Source organism: Cnephaeus nilssonii (assembly GCF_951640355.1).
Source record: "Cnephaeus nilssonii genome assembly, chromosome: 3".
In the NCBI taxonomy this organism is placed as follows: domain Eukaryota; kingdom Metazoa; phylum Chordata; class Mammalia; order Chiroptera; family Vespertilionidae; genus Cnephaeus; species Cnephaeus nilssonii.
In genome coordinates, this window is record NC_137074.1 from 3,234,036 (window position 1) to 3,254,221 (window position 20,186).

Below are 20,186 nucleotides of genomic sequence, written 5' to 3' on the forward strand. Positions count from 1 at the left end.
TGGGGATTGAGCCTGCAACCCAGGCTTGTGCCCTGACTGGGAATTGATCCTCCTGGTTCATAGGTGGATGCTCAACTACTGAGCCACACCAGCCGGGCTGATTGCTCGAACAGTTTAAAAGACCTGTTCGCTTTACTTGTCTGCCTTTTGTCCATCATGTAATCTAGACTCTGGTGCTGTAGTTTCATGGGGGAATTTTATTTTTATTCTTTATTTTGTTCATTTATTTTTTTTGGGGGGTAATTTTATTAATAGTAAGTTTTCTGTCTGGCTTTAAGACAAAGATCACTCTAGAACGAACATATCATAGCTCACCCTTCCTTTCTGAAGTCGCTTGTCGTCTTGTGATTTTCAGAAGACTTGCATCGTTGGTTTAACAGGAAGAAAACCTCTTTCAAAGAGGCATGTGGCGTGCCCGAGGGCAGCTCGGAGGAGGGCATGCCTCTGAACCAGTTCACCACTGTGGACCGCGAGGCCATCTGGGCTGAGGTGGAGAAGGAGCCAGAGAAGGGCTCGCCGGGAAGCCAGCTGAGCGAGGAGGATCTTCCCTTCTACACGGACCTGCTGGACAGAGCGGCCCGCGATGCTCCCGACAGCAGCGAGCACACCGAGTCCGCAGACACGAGCTCCGCCCACACGGACAGCGAGAACACGTCCTCCTGGTCCTCCCCCTCCCACGACCCGCCGGAGCTGAGCAACGAAGAGGGCTGCTGTGCGCCCATCCCCACGGGCAGCAGGGCTTACCCCCGGCCCGCAGCCTTCCTGGCGGAGAGTTTCAAGTCCAATGCCAAGTTAAGCTTGGCGCGTGTGGACTCGGACAGGACCCAGGCCTCAGAGTCCTTCTCCAGTGACGAGGAGGCCGACGTGGAGCTCCAGGCCCTCACCGCGTCCCGGCTGCTGAAGCAGCAGCGGGAGCGGCAGGAGATGATCGAGGCCTTGTTCAAGCACATCCTGCTCTACCTGCAGCCCTACGACTCGCGGCGAGTCCTCTATGCCTTCTCCGTGTTGGAGGCCGTGCTCAAAACCAACCCCAAGGAGTTCATCGAGGCCGTGTCCAGGACCAGCATGGACACCAGCTCCACCGCGCACCTCAACCTCATCTCCAACCTCCTGGCACGCCACCAGGAGGCCCTCGTGGGCCAGAGCTTCTATGGCAAACTCCAGACCCAGTCCCCCAACGTGTGCCCCCACTCCCTGCTGATCGAGCTGCTCACCTACCTGTGCCTGAGTTTCCTGCGCAGCTACTACCCTTGTTACTTGAAGATCTCCCACCGAGACCTGCTTGGCAACCGGGATGTCCAGGTCAAAAGCGTGGAGGTTTTGATTAGGATAATGACGCAGCTGGTCTCTGTGGCCAAGTGCATGGAGGGGAAGAGCGTGGAGTTCATCCGCAGCCTGCTGCAGAGGTGCAAGGTGCAGGAGTTCGTCCTGCTGTCCCTGTCGGCCTCCATGTACACGAGCCAGAAGCGCTACAGCCTGGCCACCACGGAGCGAGGCCGGGCCCTGCGGGACGACTGCCTCTTCGAGGAGCAGCTCATCAGCCTGGGCCAGGACCAGATCTGGAGTGAGCACCCCCTGCAGATCGAGCTGCTGAAGCTCCTGCAGGTGCTGATCGTCTTGGAGCATCACCTGGGCCAGGTCCCCGAGGAGGCGGAGCACCAGCCAGACCTGTCGCGGGAGTGGCGGCGGGCCCTGGACTTCCAGCAGGCCATCAGCGCCCTGCAGTACGTGCAGCCGCACCCCCTGACCTCCCAGGGGCTGCTGGTGTCGGCCGTGGTGAGGGGCCTGCAGCCTGCGTACGGCTACGGCATGCACCCGGCCTGGGTGAGCTTGGTCACGCACTCCTTGCCGTACTTCGGAAAGTCCCTGGGCTGGACAGTGACACCCTTCATCGTCCAGATTTGCAAAAACTTGGACGAGCTGGTCAAACAGTATGAAAGCGAATCAGTGAAGCTCTCTGTCAGGTATGCGGCCCCTTGATGGATTATTACTGCGTTAGTGACAGGTTTGCAGTGAGTGGCTGATTTGTCGGAGAAGCCAGCTGGAGGGCGCTTTGAATCAGAAGCCTGTTTAGCATTGTCAGGAGGGTGACAAGGAACTAAATGTCCAGATCAGCTATTTTTTTTAAATATGTTTTTGTTGACTATTTTAGAGATAGGAAGGGAGAGGGAGAGAGAGAGATAGAAACATCGATGCATCAGCATCAATAGGCTGCCTCCTGCACCCCCCACACACACACTGGGTTTCAAGCCTACAACCTAGGCATGTGCCCTGACCTCATATCAAACTGATGACCTCCTGGTGCGTAGGTCAGTGCTCAACCACTGAGCAACACTGGCCGGGCCAGAGCCTCTATTTTTAATTCCACACAGCTACCCAGGCTGGCTCAGTGTTGCAGGACAAGTCAGTCACACTCTGTTAGTTTTACAAAACAGAAATAAAAATGGAATCGCCTTCAAAGGAATTCTAAAACATCTAAAAACATTTCTCAAAGTGACTGCATGAGTCTAAAACAGCACAAAAGATGGTACCAATAGAATAACAATATTTCATGATGAGAGCCCAAGATTGTTTAAGATAGTGGTAGCTCTCTGGTTGCTATGTTCGTATGTAGATTAAACATCTTTATAGCCTCATTCTTAAAAATCCTCAAAACCACCTTCTCGTTTCTCCACCGAAGCATCACCTCCAAGAGGGAGAACATCGCCCCGGATTACCCACTCACTCTTTTGGAAGGCCTGACGACCATTAGTCATTTTTGTCTTTTGGAACAACCCAACCAAAATAAAAAGGTAAATGGGTTTTTTCTGAGTTGGAGGCAATTTTCATAACATTGTTTTGTCTGGGTTATGACTGTTTCCAATAAGAGATGTTTGTATGTAAGTAATGTGAACGTGTACGCAAATCTATGTCAATAATGCAAACGTGTGTGCACGTGTATGTTTGTGGTTTGTTCTCCGGGCCACTCCTGCCATCCTGGCCCATTGTTTCAGCAGGAAAGTCAGTTGGGCTAAAATGTAAAGCCACTTGCTCCATTTTAGGCTTATATTCACTTTTTTCCACGAGCCTTTTACTTGCTCTGTGGTGTTCATGAAGTCTGTGTTGGGAGACAGTTGAGAATGCAGCCGGGATTGCAGTTGAATGATGGAGACCGTCTGTAACGTGGCCTCTCAGACTCAACGCCCCTTCCAAAGAAGGCCCCGGGTCAGAGGCCCGGGGAGCGTCCTCCTTCCAGACCAGGGACCTGTTGGTGAGAGGCTGCAGCCGGGATCCACCGGCACCGGCCCGTCCTCGCGGAGTGGGAGCGCTGCTCCCGTGCAGCCAAGCCTCCCGCGTTCGTTCCCACTTTCAGGCCGCGGCTGTGAGTGACCCCACCAGTCTGAAGAACGCCAAGAACGCCATTCTGGAGGAGCTGCCTCGGATCGTGAACACCGTGGCCCTGCTCTGGAATGTGCTCAGGAAGGAGGAGACACAAAAGAGGCCCGTGGACCTCCTGGGAGCCATGAAGGGGTCCTCTTCCGTTTACTTTAAAACCACCAAGGTGAGAGCTTCCTCCGCCGTGCTGTTTGCTTCGCCTTGTGTTGTCCCAACAAAAACAAAGACACCTGGGGATACGTACACAAATAGCCAGACCTGTGCTGCGTGAAACCCACGTTAGAAGGGAGTTGGGAGTAGGAATCTCCAGTTTGTTTGTTACGAGTAATTTTTCTTTTTGTTTTGTTAATCCTCACCCGAGGATATTTTTCCATTGATTTTCAGAGAGAGTGGAAGAGAGAGAGAGAGAGAGAGAGAGAGTGAGAGAGAGAGAGAGAGAAACATTGATATGAGAGAGAGACACATCGATTGGTTGCCTCTCACACCCCCCCAAAAATCCATGTCATGACAGGGAGAGTGGTGAGTGATGTCCAGGGCCCTGTTGCAAGCTTATTTTAAGTTGACTAAGTAATAAAATTATTTCAGGGGTGCCTATTTCTAGGAAATGAAAATGTCTTTCCTAATGGATGTAAGCCCCTCCTGGGCTGATTGAGATGGGCAGAGGCTGGGGGTTCGGATGGGACAGGGCTCCCTCCACTGCCTGGTCTCCCCTTTGTCACTCTCTGCAAAGCATGGCGTGGCTTCCTTCCAGCCCCCGCCCTGCTCACGGCTGCTTGCGAGGGGCGGTCCTCGCCTCCTAGTCTCTCTTGCTCCGTCCGCTCAGCCAGGCCTCTGTCTGCCCACCCACATCTGCAGCCACTGCACACCCAGGCCTCCCAGTAGCTGGGATTCCTGTCCCCACAGTGCTGGGGACACTGACCCGACCAGCACGGCCCTGCTCCAGGTTTTACGGCCGTGGTGGTCAAGTATCGGGAACACCAGGGCCCTGACACCACTCTGCCATGACTGGTTTATTTATTTTCCTATTTTTCAGACCATACGCCAAAAAATTTTAGACTTTTTGAACCCCTTGACGGCCCACCTCGGGGTGCAGCTGATGGCCGCCGTGGCGGCGGTGTGGAGCAGGAGGAGAGGGAAGCGGCACAGTAAGGCGAAGGTGAGCTAACAAACCAAAGCCGTCGCTGAACTCACCCTGACAGAAATGCCAAGTGGTGTGTCATCCAAGATGACGTCAGAGGCCGACATGGGAAACTACTGAAGCAGTTTCACCCTTTGAAATGCAAGAGATGGTGCAGCTGAGTCTCAGTACAGCTCTGTGCTGGGCAGACAGGGAGGGAGCCCTCCCAGCTTGCTCTGCTCTCTGTAGTGCGTGTTTAGTACTGCGTGTAACCGTTTAAGTTCAGTATCTAGCAGCACGCATGCAGCAATGTGTAACGTACATTTCAGAGAATAAGCACCTGCCACGAGCCCACCGCCTAGCTACGGAAGGGCCAGTTCTACCTGTGAAGACCCCTGCCGCCCTTCTCTGGTTACCATCTTACAGCTTTTTTCCCCAAATCATTAAAGAAAATGTTTTAATTGACTTTGAGAGAGAGAGGGAGAAACATCAATTTGTTTTTCTACTTATTCATGCATTCATCGGTTGATTCTTGTATGTACCTTGACCAGGGATCAAACCAGCAATCGTGACCTATTGGGACAACATTCTGACCAACTGAACTATTCAGCCAGGACTAAATCAATTTTTAAAGATTTTATATTTTAGAGCAGTTTTAGATTAACAACAAAATGAGAGGAAGGTACAGAGTTCCCATATTCTCCCCTCCCGTACGCGGCCTCCCCACTGTCAGCATTCCCCCGTGACACATCCTTCCTGCCCAAAGTCGTCGTTAATGTGAGGCTTTTTAATTTATGAAAATAATGCTTGTCCCTGGTGGTAAGGAAAATCTACATCATCACGTTCCTGTGCCCAAACTGGAGTTTGCATGTCATCCATTTACCTACTGACGGGTCCATCCGGAGATCCTCCAGGGCTCGGTTTACCTGTCTCTGCGAAACCAGCAGCCCTCTTCCCTCTCTCCCTCTCTTGACCATCCAGGTCCCTACCTTGTCCCTCCCTCAGAGGGTCTTCCCATCCTGGACACTCTCAGCGCCCAGCGTGGGCTCCTGCTCCCTGGGGAGGCGAGAGTGGCTGGCGGCCCAGGCACAGGCACACGGCTTTGCACCTGTGCGGTCCTTCCCTGGTGATTAACCTGATACTCCCAAGTGCACATGGCCATCATAGTGCACTTCCCACATCAGGGCTTCCTGCCAAGGCCAGCTAGTGGAACCTGATTTATCGGGTTTTCTTCCTGCCTTTGGATCTTGAGGGCCATGTCTTTTTTTAAAATATATGTTTTTTAAATTGATTTTTAGAGAGACAGGAAGGGAGAGGGAGAGAGATAGAAACATGGATGAGAGAGAAACATCAACATCTATTGGCCAACTCCTGCAGGCGCCCTGCTGCGGATGGAGCCTGCAACCCGGGCATGTGCCTTGACTGGGAATTGATCTGGTGACCTCTTGGTGCATGGGTCGACTCTCACTCAACCACTGAGCCACACTGGCTAGGCTTGTCTGGGTCATTATGCTAGCCTGTTTCCTTCAAATTATGTGTTTCTGTTCTAAAATGTTTCCTAAGCTTGAACATACCAGTCTCTCCCCTGTCATCAAATGTACCTTTTGGTCCTGATTTGTATCAGATACTGGTTACATTGTGATTAGATGCTTAACTCTCTCTTTATTCCCACCAATAGTCCTTTACCCAGTTTTCACTTAAATATTTAAAAGATTAAAAGAAATCTCTTTCTCCAGGGGCAGCTCTTATAGAATACATTCCGTGCATCACTCTTACTTTTGTCTTCTCTGTTCTTTTCTTGCCAGATAGTCCCTGTGGCAAGTGTGTTCCAGCTCACCCTCGTCGACCTGATGTGTGCGCTCAGCACCCTGCAGACAGACACGGTGCTGCACCTGGTGAAGGAGGTGGTGAAGAGGCCCCAGATCCGGGGGGACCAGGTCAGGAGCCGGGGACCTCCCCATGACCTCGGGCCGTTCTCCTAATGCCACAGCTTATACGTTGTGTTTGGGAGGAAGACAGGTCGCAAGAGCAACTAGGAATTTGGGGCGTAAAATGGAGGTGCTCTCACTGGCTTTGGGGAGATGGGGGAGATGTGCCCCGTAGGTTCGGTGTGCTGTGTGAAGGTGGGACTCGGAACGTGGCCAGGCATCTTCGTCCTTGCTCCTTGCTGCAGGCGCACTGCCCAGGACTGGTTCCAGTCAGGTACCTGCGTACAAAATGACACCTTTCCTAACTAAGAGGCAGTGGCACCTGCTTCAAGGAATTTGCAGCCTGAAGCGCATCACAGATAAAGCCAGACACTAGTTAAAGGTGGTAAAGGCCCGTTTTACTCAGTAACCACAGTGAGAGGCGAGAGAGCTGAGCTCAGTTCTGATTTGTGCAAAGGTAACCTGGTTGTTGTTGTTCCAGTTTGGGAGATGAAATAGTTCCGGATGGATGGTGCTGATGGTTGCCCCAAAATGTGTACATACTGAAACCACTGAACTGTGTATACACTAAGATACGGTTAAGATGACAAATTTTATGTGTATTTACCACAATAGACATTTTTATAAGAGAAAGGAAAATTGCCTTTAGACGTTAAGGTCATCACTCTCGGGGTGGTGAGCAGGAGCTGGCCGTGGGGACTCCGCGGCGCTCGTCTGTCGGAGGTCGGAGGGCTCCCACGAGTGTCTGGCGGTCTTGTTGCCTTCACTCTGGCGCATGAATGTGGGAGTAACTTGGCCCTGGAGGAGCACAGCCAGTGGCGGGCCGTGGGTTCCTGCGTGGATCTGCAGGGTGACTGAGCGGGTCTCGGGGTCTGGAGGTAGACCTCCCGCGCTGGCGGGGTGTCCTGTGGACGGCGTCACAGGTGGGCTGCCCTGGCAGGCGCGGCGCCAGCCTTTGTACAGATGGAGTAGGCATGTGCAGGTGTTCTTCCCTCGCGTTACTTGAATTTCTGCAGATTTGAGCAACTTTGCCTCCAGGTTAAAAAAACAACAGCACTAGATTGTAACTGCCTGGCTGGTTTTGGGCTGCTCAAATGACAAACTTACGTCTTGTGGTTAGTTCGGTTAATTAGCTCAACTCTATAATTTCTACACAGAGCTGTTCCCAAGCCCGGAGGAAACCACTGTCTAAGTAACTCCAGCCACTTGAGATTTGGGAAAGCTGCCTGGGCTGACTCTGAGGGGGTTCCTGGAGCTGAGAATGAGTGTTCGTTTCTCCTGTCGGTAGCTAGTCCCCGGTGTTCAGAAGGGTCGACCCTGGCCCCAGCTCTTTGTTTGGGGAGGGTCCGTTGTAATGGCCACTTTCCCCAAGCACTTGCTAAGAGCGGAATAGAAAGTAGGTCACATAGAGGGACTCCCGAAAGTTTGTTACGCGGGCAAGGTGATTAGGACCTCGTAGGACACTTTTATTTGTGTTACACGTGGGGGATGCTTCCCGTCTGTTACTATGTTTGAAGACCTCGGCTCACCCCTGATTCCTCAGGATGCAGCATCTGCTTCTCTGTCTGAATTCCCTTCCCACCGACTTGGGTAACAGGTTTCGCTTTACTTCTCAGAAGTCGCCGCTCGTGGACGTCCCTGTGCTGCAGTTCTGCTATGTCTTCATCCAAAGGTAGTGCAGCCCCCGCCCCCTTCCCCATCACAGACGCTCCTGCAGAGCTTGCAGGTCACAGCTGCGCCTCTCGCTTCAGACCGGGAGCCTTAGTGCAGGAAATGCCTTGGTGGGGTCCTGGCTCCTTCCCGAGGCGCGGGAGGGCCCTGGCGGCCTCCTCTTCCTCCTGCACGAGCTCAGCTGACATTATAACACCGTGTGCTGTGTGCTGAACACTCCGCCAGCAAAGCCGTAGGTGAGGCCTGGCACACGTGTCTGTTGTCACTGAGAAAAGAATGAACACATCAGTCAGCCACGCCTCCTTCCCTCTGCTTTCCGACCGTCTGGACCAAAGCCTGCTGTGCGAGTGTTTGGTTTTGACTGGCTCATGGTTGGCTTCTTTCCTGTGTTTGGAAGTAGGCTCCCAGCGACAGCCTTGCAGGAGAACTTCCCCTCGCTGCTGGGCGTGCTGAGGGAGTCCGCGCAGCTGAACCTGGCGCCCCCGGGGTACTTTCTGCTTCTCAGGTGCGTGTCCAGCGTTCACATCCCCGCGGGTTCTGCTGGGAGGGTTCATCCCGGCACATTCCTGGTCTGACGCTGACCGTCTCTCCCCAGCATGCTCAACGACTTTGTGACGCGCACGCCCAGCCTGGAGAGCAAGAAGGATCAGAGGGACCTGCAGGTCAGTGTGGAGAGTGGCGGGTGCTGTGCCTCTTTTGAGGGTTGCATTGTAGATAACCAGCACTGGGCAGAAGCTGACCTGGATCTGCACCTCTGCTCAGGTCTCACTTCCTCCTTTTGTCTTCTGAGGGCGTGGCCTCCCTGTGGAGGCTCTGGGTTCAGCGTGAGCACCTGCCGGGGAAGGTGTGCGCTGCCCGCTCTCACTGTGCGCAGGTGCAAGTGGAACTCACCTTAAGCATGACGGCAATAAAAAGTCTGTCTCTATGCATGCATTTCTTCCCTTACACCCTTTCTCTCCTCCAACCCTCTACCCCCAGTTAAAGCAATACATAATCATAGGGAATTTCAAAATGCTGAAAAGTCAAGGTAAAACTCACCCAGAGGAGATGGAAAATCTTGGCTTTAGAGTGCAATGCAACTGTAAACAGACATAATGATGGAGTTAGAAAATTGCTATTTTTCAGCCAGTATAGGGACTTTTAATCCTCACTCGAGGATATTTTTTCCATTGATTTTAGAGAGAGTGGATGAGAGAGGGAGAGACAGAGAGAAACACCGATGTGAGAGAGACACATCGATGGGTTGCCTCCCACATGCCCCCAACTAGGGCCAGGAACCTATAACCGAGGTACGTGCCCTTGACCAGAATCAAACCCGGGACCCTTCAGTCTGCAGGCCGACACTCTATCCACTGAGCCAAACCAGCTAAGGCCAGTATAGGTACTTTTAAAGGACTTTTTTAGTCAAGGACTTTGATGTAAGCTAGGGTATATGTGGGTTTTGTTTGGTTGGTTTTTTGTGTGTGTGTGTTTTTTTTTAGTTTTTATTGATTTGAGAGAAAGAAAGAAAGAGAGGGAAACAGAAGCACTAGTTTGTTGTTCCAGCTATTGATGATGCATTGGTTGATTCTTCTACGTGCCCTGACTGGGGATCCACCCCACAACCTTGGCGTCCCTGAGGACACTCGAGCCAACTGAGCTCCCCGGCCAGGGCAGCTGGGATGCATGTTTCCGGCTTTGGTGCTATTCCTGCTGCTGGTTCGGATCCCAGGCCTGTGTGAAGGGTTCTCCAGGCCCCAGTTCTGACCCGCTGCCGCATAAGGTGCAGTAAAGCATCGGTGGGAGGCCCAGCTGGCTCCTTTGGCTTCCTCCTGGGGAGAAGCATCATCATGAGTGTGCAGGCCCCTGACCTGGAGCCAGCCCCTCCCCCTTCCGAGCTTTGGCCTCACGCACCCTCCTCGCCCCCTGACAGGCAGGCGTGCTCTCCCTTCAGGCAAACACAGCTGCCAGGCTCACAGTGGCGCCAGGACTGTGCAGTCCTCAGGTATCAAGGACCCACAGCCGCGCTTCACTGGCGATGCCGGGTGACACTGGCCCGAGAAACCTGCTAGGGTCCTGTCCCGTTAGCCCGGCTCCCTGGGCAGAGGCTTCGCTGACCGTACTCCTGACCTGGACGCCTCCTCCCTCCACCCCCGTCGAGTCCATTTAACTTCTCTAATCTTGTTCCTTGTGTTATTATTGAAAGGAGCATCTCTAGCAAGAACCCATTGTTCTAAAGAAAAGCAATCCGCTAGGTGCTCTGTGCAGCTACGACATCCTGTTATGCTTTATCGCCGTCGGCCAGTGCCGTAGTCGCTGCCGCGTGTGGCTTTTGAGCCCTTGAGAGGTGGGCCCTCTGAGTTGAAGGAGCTGTAAGTGTAAAATACACACCGGTGTCAAAAACAGGCCCAAAGAGAATGCAAACGGTCATTCATAATTTCTGTACCGATGACATGCTGGTAATGTCTTGGACATGTTGGGTCCAGCATTACCAACTTGTTTCTTTCCACTCCCTTTTAACGCGACCCGGAAAAGGTCATCTTACCCACGTGCTCACAGTGGTGGCTGCGTTTACTTCTATTGGATGATGCTCTTTCGGGCTCTTAGATTCTTTTTCATAACGAACTTCCTTTCCTCTTGCTCCCAATTCCTCCCAGGAAGTCACTCAAAAAATCCTGGACGCCGTGGCGAACATTGCTGGCTCTTCCTTAGAACAGACCAGCTGGCTGAGCAGAAACCTGGAGGTGAAGGCGCAGCCTCAGGTCTCCCTGGAGGACTCGGACGCCGAGGAGGATGTGTGCGGTAGGTGCAGGAGGTCAGAAAGTGGTGCCTGCTGCCAGCTGGCGGGTCTAGCTTTTCCTTAAAAGTAAACTCTGCCTTTACTCCTCGCAGCACAAGTCGGATGTGTAATGAACAGCAGGGTGTGTAATGAACAGCAGGGTGTGTAATGAACAGCAGGATGCCACTCACAGTGTCCCGATGACTGTCAATCCCGCCCCCCCCCCCCCCCCCCGAGCCTGCATGGGGTCCAGGGAAGGGTCTTCCCAAGACTCCGTGATAGAAGTCTTTGTGGGATTAGAACACATAGGAGAATGTGTGTGGGTTGTTTTTTAGGGGGTGTGGCAGGGAGGGACTGTGGGAAGTAAACCAGCCAACTGTTGTCAGGCAGTTGACACTGTATTTCATTTCTGGCTTACACACCCTTGCCTCTCAGGTTTCATCACTGCCTGCATGTGAAGACTTGATAAGGGGGGTCACATAGACTAGGCACACCCAGCCTCATTACTACTTAAAGCTGCCTAGGAAAATGGTCGGGAGACTCATCATCTCCTGCAGGCCCACCGGTCAGCCAGGCATTCTAGAAGAGTCTGAATGTGATGCAGTAGTGTAGCTTGTCCATTTCCATGGCCCTAAAGACAACTAGACAAGTATACTGATCAGAAATCCAAACACAACACAAAACTGCTTGCCTCAAGTGAAAAGCCAGGTTTGGCCGAAACCGGTTTGGCTCAGTGGATGGAGCGTCGGCCTGCGGACTGGGGGGTCCCAGGTTCGATTCCGCTCAAGGGCATGTACGTTGGTTGCGGGCACATCCCCAGTAGGGGGTGTGCAGGAGGCAGCTGATCGGTGTTTCTCTCTCATCGATGTTTCTAACTCTCTATCCCTCTCTCTTCCTCTCTGTAAAAAATCAATAAAATATATATTTAAAAAAGAAAAGAAAAGCCAGGTTTGATACCTGTTTTAGGCACGGCGGGCACGGTGCCAGATGAGGTTAGTCAAGTCCTGTGCGGCTGATAGAGCCAGGGGAGGGGGGTCGGGTACGGGGGTGGAATTGGTGCACGGCGCCTCGAGAACTGGGCTCCCACCCGAAAGCAGGTTCTGCTCCCAGGAGGAGGCAGGGCGTGTGTGGACACAGTGGTGCCAGCGCCCATCTGTCCGGCCATATTTCTCTGACAGCTACTTAGTGGTTGAGGGGATACTGTACCTGGGCTACCATCATTGGCTGATTAAACCAGCAGCGTGCCTTTGCGGGCGGTGCCGATGGCTCTTCTCTGGGAAAAGGGCTCGTGCGTCTCCTTGGCTGATTGTCCTCAGGTGTTTCTGCCGCGTGCGAGGTGAGAGACTGGCGTGCGTCTGCACCACTCAGCTGTGTCCCGTGGGTGATGGGCTGGCTCTGGTGCAGTCATGAACTGTAACCTCAAGACAGTGCTGTAGTAATTGCCCCATTTTATTTATTTGTTTATCTTAGCGATCATAGCTTTCTAAAGCTCGAGGTGACCTTTGAGCTTCTCCGTAGACTTAATTTGCAAAGTATAGAGGACTAGAAATCGAGTGCTTGGATGCCAACCCAGTTTACACATCAGCCATGTGACTCAGGAAACAGACTGGGCTTCGCAGTGGCGTGGTTTTCTCCTCTGAAAGAGTCTGTGCGTGCCGTGGGCGTGCCGGTCCTTATGTGTAGGCACGTGTCTGGTATGTGCCACGCGCTGTGTCCTGGACACTGGCACCACAGCAAACAAAGTGAGCGGGGCCTGTGGGCACGGAAGATGATAATCAAAGACTGAGTTAACGTAGGTGTCTTTTCTCAGTGATGTATGAAGGGAGGTTGTCAGCTGAGGAGGGAGGGTGGTGAGGGCTGCGGCGGGAGCACGTGGGAGAATTGTGTCGCAGAGTGGAAAGCAGCATTTGCCGCGGAGCATGTGGCGGGATTACCTGGTAGCATCAGGTCTCTTTTGAGTTTCACGCCCATGAAATAAAGCAGGATCGTTTCAGAGCATTTAGCTACACAGAACTTCCTCGGCAGAACCTGGGGGTTAGCCAGCAGTGCGTTTCTCCAGGTGGAACTTCAGAGGGAGAGAAGCGAGAGAGGTAAGGGTGTTTGCGAGGTGGACACTAGACTGTGGGTGTAGTGGGGGAGGGAGGGCAGTGGGTGAGGGAGAGCAGAGGGGAAGGGGGAGCAGTGGGGGGGGAGAGCAGTGGGTGAGGGAGAGCAGAGGGGAAGGGGGAGCAGTGGGTGAGGGAGAGCAGAGGGGGAGGGGGAGCAGTGGGGCAGGGAGTGCAGAGGGGGAGGGGGAGCAGTGGGGGGGAGAGCAGAGGGGGAGGGGGAGCAGTGGGGCAGGGAGGGCAGAGGGGGAGGGGGAGCAGTGGGGGGGAGAGAGCAGAGGGGGAGGGGGAGCAGTGGGTGAGGGAGAGCAGAGGGGGAGGGGGAGCAGTGGGGGGGAGAGAGCAGAGGGGGAGGGGGAGCAGTGGGTGAGGGAGAGCAGAGGGGGAGGGGGAGCAGTGGGGGGGGAGAGCAGAGGGGGAGGGGGAGCAGTGGGGCAGGGAGGGCAGAGGGGGAGGGGGAGCAGTGTGGGGGGGAGAGCAGAGGGGGAGGGGGAGCAGTGGGGCAGGGAGGGCAGAGGGGGAGGGGGAGCAGTGTGGGGGGAGAGCAGAGGGGGAGGGGGAGCAGAGGGGGAGGGAAGGCAGTGGGGGAGGGAGGGCAGGGGGGAGGGAGGGCAGGGGGGAGGGAGGGCAGAGGGGCAGGGAGGGCAGAGGGGGAGGGGGAGCAGTGAGGACCTGGAGGAGCTGCTGGGCAGTTAGGGTGGTAGACGCAGGGGTTGGAGGCCTGTACACAGATTCAGGAGCTGCCAGAGTGGGGTTCCAGGAGTACGTGAGCAGGAAAAAGAAAAAGACTTGGTCCAACCTGGCCTGGTGGCTTAGCGGTGAGTGCGTCGGCCCTCCCACCGAAGGGCTGTGGTTTGATTCCCAGTCAAGGGCATGTACCTGGGTTGTAGGTTCGATCCCTGGCCCAGTCAGGGCACGTACAGGAGGCAGTCAATCGATGTGTCTCACATTGATGCTTCTCTCTCTCCCCCTTTCCTCTCTCCCACTCTCTCTAAAAAAAAGGGAAAAATATCCTCAGGTGAGGATTAACAAAAACAGACAAACAAAAATTTCAAGATGCTGGAAACGGAGTTTTTGGAAATTGGTGAGGCCAAGGGTATGATGGCTGGCTGAGCAGAGTAAAAGGTTTTTGGAGGAGAAAAGGTCAAAGGGCTCAGAGGCCAGCGTGTTCAATAGCTCATCCAAAGGAAGGTTGAAGTTCCAGGAATGATGCCGAGACTGGACATGGGGAGGAAGACAGTGAGTCGGTGCTAATTTATGTGATCAAAATATACAGATGGTTCGGTGCTGAAACTGAGCGTGTTGACAGAGGAGAATACCTAAGTTACATCCCTATACATCATCAGTGTGAAAGCTGGGGGCTCGTGACTCACGTTCATGAGGGCTCCGTGGCGACCCGTCCATCATGGTTACACAGATACTCCTTCGTTAGCAGATGCTGCTGCCGCTGCTTCGGCCATGGTGTCGGCGTCCGCCCCCTCGGTGTACAGCGTGCAGGCCCTCTCTCTGCTGGCGGAGGTAAGCACACGCCTGACCGCCATCCCTTGGGAAGTGATTGCGTCCCGAATCTTTGGGAAGATGTCTTCTCAGTGCCGGGTGGGCTTGTTGGTCTCGGCCCCCAGCTGCACTGGGAGATTCCAGTCAGGCTGCTCACACCTTGAGGACTACATCCTTTCCTTCCCTTGGTCCAGAAGATTTCTCTCGTCTCGCCACCCCGTTCTAGGTCCTGGCGTCGCTCCTGGACATGGTGTACCGCAGCGACGAGAAGGAGAAAGCCGTGCCGCTGGTCTCCCGCCTGCTCTACTACGTGTTCCCTTACCTGCGCAACCACAGGTGCCGGGCCTGCGGTGTACCCTCCGCCGTGCGGGACAGCAGGTCATGGGAAGTGCGTCCGGTGGCTTTCCTGGGCAGCCTCTGACCTTGACCCCTCCCCTGCCGCCCCATTTAGTGCCTACAACGCGCCCAGCTTCCGGGCGGGCGCCCAGCTGCTGAGCTCTCTGAGCGGCTACGCCTACACGAAGCGGGCCTGGAAGAAGGAGGTGCTGGACTTGTTCCTGGACCCCGCGTTCTTCCAGATGGACACGTCTTGTGCGCAGTAAGGAAGGCGGCCTGTCCCCTGTCCTCCGTCCCCACCGGGGAAGCGCCTCATAAATAATCCCACACCTGCGACAGCTGCAGAGTCAGCCCCAGCCCCAATCCTGAGACATCTGCCACACACGCCAGTCTCACTGGGTATCCTGGGGCAGGAGATAAGTTTTTAAAAATACAAAGGTGCTTTTTTTTAAATCAAAAGAATGTCAACGAAGAGATGGTGTTATTCTGAAGCGCTTGCTATGGGGTCCCAGCGGTGCTTGGTCCCGCGCTGCGTTGTCTTGTAATCACGGGCTATTGGCACTGCCCGTCCTTGTCCCCCTTCCCCACTCACACTCACGAGTCCTCAGCTGACCTTGCCGTGCCCGGCCCTGCCTGGACAGCCGAGGTCCGGGGAGATCCAGCTGCGAGGTGAACTTCCCACGCCTTTTTCTCGGAGGCCACAAAACCCCTCAGTGATGTCCTCCTGGCGCGGCTGAGCGTGTCTATTAATGGAGGAGGAGGGCAGAGACTGGCCAGCTTTCTTTGTGTGGCCAGAGACGGCGGCTTGCGCCCTATAACCCTGTTACCCTTTGGGGAGCTCACTGGAAGACACGTATTTGTCTTCACTGCTCCCCGTTCTTCCCGTCAACACAAGTGTGAACGTATTTGGGGCAACCTCGGAAAAGCCAGAGTACCTGACAGTTTGTTTTCTGTTGTGGCGAACTGGGAGTTACGCGTTACTCCCTGAGTTACTCATCCATTAGTTACTCCCGGTCACACTTATAAATGGAAAGCTCTTGCTTAGCTCTCCCTTAGATAAAAACTACTTCACTGACTTTTCAGAATGTGGTTTTTAATAGATCTTAAAGGGGCATGGTCTTTTCTTGATGCTTTTAATCAGACTGTCATCTTCTGCACATTTAACTAATTTTGCTTTTTTTAAATATCCAGTTGGAAGTCCATTATTGACCATCTTCTGACTCATGAGAAAACAATGTTTAAAGATTTAATGAGTGAGTTCTCTGTTACTTGCACGTAAGTCACACTTTGAGGGACCAACCCCACTGTCGTCAGCTTTGCCCACGTAGTTCAGAGCCCCGCCCGCACCTTCCTGCGCCACCTGAGCCGCAAACCGCGGTGTGGTGAGTGCAGTATGTCAGGGCCAGGCGAGGGACCTTTGCAGCTCCCGGCGTTGGCTCCATTCGTTAGCCAAGCTCTCTCGCAGCTTTGTTGTGGAGAAAGGCGTTAGAAAGTCCTGATAAGTTGTTTACCATGATTTATTAGGAGCACTTTCCTATGCCTCATATCTTCTCCTAATCCCTTATCACTAAGTCTCATGAAAGACGGAAGTATTTTGCCCAGCTAGTGTGACTCAGTGGGTTGAGCTTATGCCCATGCGCCAGGAGGTCACTGGTTCAATTCCCAGTCAGGGCACATGCCTGGGTTGATGCCTCAGTTTCCAAGAGGAGGCGTCAGGAAACATCTCCGATGTTTCTATCTCCCACTTCCTTCTTCTCTCTGAAATCAATAAAAACCATTTTTTTCCTAAAGAAATAAGTATGTTTACAAATAAATATGCAGTAATTATCACATGCCTTTCCTTACTCAAGCTCGTGGTTTTTCACCAGGGAAGCTAGGAATTACACTAGTATGCATTTCCTGGCACTCACCTCTGATTGTAGTCTTCTCACTAAATGGGACTTGTTTCCTGTGTTTATTCTAGGCATGCAGAGCGGTTCCTTAAAACTGTTCCCAAGCTTTGAGCAGAAAGCCATGCTGCTAAAGCGCCAGGCTTTTGCTGTCTTCAGCGGTGAACTCGACCAATACCACCTGTACCTTCCTCTGATACAAGGTAAGAGGCATCACCCCACAAAGGCCCTGATCGGGGACTGGGAAGATCTGGAAGTGACACTGTTCCCTTTAAGCTGCGAGAGTCTGGCTGCCCAGGTCCACGGCGCACTTCCCATCCCTCCCTCAGGGTCCTGCACGGATCAGCTCTGCGTCCATATCAGGATGCCCGAGCTCAGAGACTAGCATCTGCCCAGGCCGCAATGAAATTTTAAAAAATAAAGTTTAACCCCACGGACCTCACCTCATGGTCATTCCTTGAGTCCCCAGGTTCCTAGCCGGTCCTGCCACCTGGCCCTCACCTCTCGGTTTTCTGCTGGTTGGTTTATGTATTTTGTTCAAGGTGGTTTTTTAAAATTTCCGTTAGAGAGAGAAATAGGAAGTAATGTACTTACTCCATCTTGTCCGAACCAGAAGCAGAAACGCTCGTTTAAATGCCAGCGTGCTTGGCAGGTGTCTGAGCTGTGCATGTCCTTTGTGCTTGCAAAGGCGACAAGAGAACACCAGTGAGCGAGCTCAGACAGAGAAGGGTGTCACTGCGGTGCTGCGGCGAGTCGTAACCGGCAGGACCGTCGCTCAGCTGTTTGCTGTGGCAGCTTATGTTCCTAAAAAACCTCAAGTTACAGGGAAAATCACGTTATACAAACAATTATTTCAGTAGACAAGTGGGAAAGACTGTTAGCGGCTACAGAGTTGAACTCACAACATTTTTTTCCCTGCAGGAATTAAAATTGTTGTCCTGAGTGTGAAATATACACTTTATTGAATAAATCTATTTTATTCACTCATTCCACTTCCTACTTCTCACCACCAAAATGTAGTGCCACCTACCAACCAACCTATATGGTCCTGTGGCCCCACCCCTCACCCAGCACCGTCTGTGGTTTCTGCGCCTCCTGTCTCATACTCTCAGGGGAAAATTTAGGTGGTCATTGGCCAGCCAATGGCGTTCTGGCTTGAGCCAAAAGTCCATGCCTTTCTCCTCCACGTGGCAGGGGAATGAGAGCCACGGGAACCCCTTCCCTCAGCAAAGGCCGAGAGCGAGGAGGCCGGTGCACCAGGGCCCAGACACCTTCCCAGCACCCGCTTCTGACCTGGGTGGTTGGGAAATGGGAAGCATTGACACTTCCGTTTTTCTTTTTTGTCTGCTGAGAAACTCCAAACTGCATATTTGTGTGACATCTTTAAAATCTTCTTTCCTTAGAACGCCTGACAGACAATCTCAGAGTTGGACAGACACCCCTAGTTGCTGCTCAGATGTTTCTTTTTTTCAGAGTTTTGCTGCTAAGAATATCTCCTCAGCATTTGACTTCCCTGTGGCCAATAATGGTCTCTGAATTAGTAAGTACAAGCGAAGTTGGAGCTTTCACAAATGCTTTTTCATATACAGTCATGCGATACTTGATAGTGGGGACGCGTTCTGCTAGGCGAGTTCGTGGTTGTGTGGACATCATAGAGGCCCTTACACACCTGGCTGTCCGGTGTGGTCTGCTCCCAGGCCACAAGCCTGTGCAGCACGTTACTGTACAAACAACATGAGAGTTTTGGGGTGTTTTTGAGGGTATGTTTACCGAAGCTGGACAGTGAAACAAGGACGGGCCGAGGATAGAAGAAGCAACAGCGGGGCTGAGGCGGGCTGCTGTGGCTCACTGGGAAGTCAGAGAAAAGGGGGCCTTGGAGACAGGTTTGGGGGTGAGCCCAGGATGAGCTGCTGCTGCCCATTGCTCCCCTGGTTGCCAGTCTCTTGGAGTCCCTTAGACTCCGGGACATGGAGCCTGAGAGGGAAGCAAGGTGTGGGCCTGCTCGGGAGGGAGAACAGGCTGGGTTTTCCGGGTTTATTGAGCTGTAAGGGGCATACAGCAGTACGTCAGTTTAAGGTGTACAGCATAGTGACCTGACTTACACGTGTTGAGACATGATTGCCACCGGAAGTTCGCTACTTTCGTTATCTCCTATAGATACAAAGAGGAGAGAAAGTTTTTCCTTGTGGTGAGAACTCAGGATTTCCTCTCTCAACAGCTTTCATGTAAACCATACAGCAGTGTTAATGGAGGCCTTATGTTGTTATAGGGGAACAGAATTTGTTACTCCAACATCTATCTGTTTGGCATCAGTATTATTTTGGGCTAGTTACCTTTAAGACACAGCAGGCATGGAGAAGCTCTGAAAACCAAGTGCAGGCTACCCTTTGAGGGGAGTCTCTGTGTCAGGGTGCTTCCTCCTGCAGCCGGCAGAGCGGGGCCACCTGGTCTTTAGAAACTTAGTGCAGAAGGTACGGGCAGGGCGGGGGCTCTTGGAAAAGAGAAAGGATTCCAGGACACAGATGGGAAGGGCTTTGTCAGGCAGATTGCTTGCTCTTTTGGGAAATGTGGGGCCCTCGTGACAGATGACCTCATTGGTGTTGACCAGAAAATTCCAGACTGGTTGATTAAGATGGTTTGGAAGAGGTTGCAACCCCACCTACTCCTGGTATTAAATCTAAGTTGGATGTCACTGGCTTCAGCACAAGTGACGCCATTTTGGTCCTGTGATTTTCTCCCTAACAGTTGGGGTATCTTTTCATTTTGTTGATTGTTGTTGTTTTTTTGCTCAGTTTGCTACTTTTTATAGATATATGAATTTTAAACGTTAAGCTAGGTTTAATTTCTCTCAAATAGTAACTTGAATTCACATTTTATTTTCAAGATTCAGGCATTCATACAGCTCGAGGACGATCTGAAAGAGGATGAGGAATCATTGAGGTAAGGAAGAGTCTGTGCACACACATGAAGGTTAGCGGATGTCACTCTATGATGTAGGGTTACCCAACATCATGCTAAGTACCATTTTCTTGAAGTTCTTGTGAAAGGACCAGCTATTTTGATAATTTCTTAAAAGGAAAAACCTTTCTTATGGGCATTATGATACCAGTCCTAAGTTGGTGTGCTTCGTAAGGCCAAAGCTCAAAACGTCAGAGTTTGGAGTAAGGAAAGTTCATTGATCAAGAAGGGACCAGCCTAGAAGATGGGACTTAATGGTACTTGAAATTCATCTTAAGAAAGTGCAGAGTTCAGGCTTCTTTTAGGTCAAGGGATGGGCAGGTGGGAGGGGCAGAGGTGATTGACGACCGCAGGAATGGGGTGGGGGGAGGTTGTGCTTAGTCTGTAGACCATAGATTCCTGCAGATCTTTGATGAACAATGCATGCTTCCCTTATCTCCTGGGAGAGGCAGTTTCTGCTAAGGGCCATTTTTGTAAAACTCAAGCCACAAGCAGAATTCCTCTAAGGATTTGCATGTCTGTGTGCAAAAACCTGTTTGCCTGAAGGCCATG

The 20,186-nt window shown here is 52.6% G+C and overlaps 1 protein-coding gene across 5 annotated transcripts in view; it reads left to right on the forward strand.

Moving 5' to 3' along the window:
- Positions 1-20,186, forward strand: part of DOP1B (DOP1 leucine zipper like protein B) — a 64,673-nt gene that overhangs the window by 39,333 nt on the left and 5,154 nt on the right. The window contains exons 19-34 of one of the 5 annotated variants that reach the window (XR_013813320.1): positions 356-1,964; positions 2,681-2,792; positions 3,353-3,541; positions 4,409-4,531; positions 6,298-6,429; positions 8,037-8,092; positions 8,489-8,596; positions 8,687-8,753; positions 10,728-10,872; positions 14,387-14,472; positions 14,678-14,787; positions 14,903-15,049; positions 15,979-16,040; positions 16,751-16,879; positions 18,150-18,216; positions 19,561-19,616. Coding sequence is in view for 4 of the 5 variants with exons in the window: in XM_079766655.1 (XP_079622781.1) it covers positions 356-1,964; positions 2,681-2,792; positions 3,353-3,541; positions 4,409-4,531; positions 6,298-6,429; positions 8,037-8,092; positions 8,489-8,596; positions 8,687-8,753; positions 10,728-10,872; positions 14,387-14,472; positions 14,678-14,787; positions 14,903-15,049; positions 15,979-16,040; positions 16,751-16,879; positions 18,080-18,216; positions 19,561-19,616 (3,268 nt within the window). In the remaining variant the exon portion in view is untranslated. Of the gene's footprint in view, positions 1-355; positions 1,965-2,680; positions 2,793-3,352; positions 3,542-4,408; positions 4,532-6,297; positions 6,430-8,036; positions 8,093-8,488; positions 8,597-8,686; positions 8,754-10,727; positions 10,873-14,386; positions 14,473-14,677; positions 14,788-14,902; positions 15,050-15,978; positions 16,041-16,750; positions 16,880-18,079; positions 18,217-19,560; positions 19,617-20,186 lie in introns of all 5 variants that reach the window. The other 4 variants (XM_079766655.1, XM_079766657.1, XM_079766656.1 and 1 more) reach the window with 4 other exon arrangements.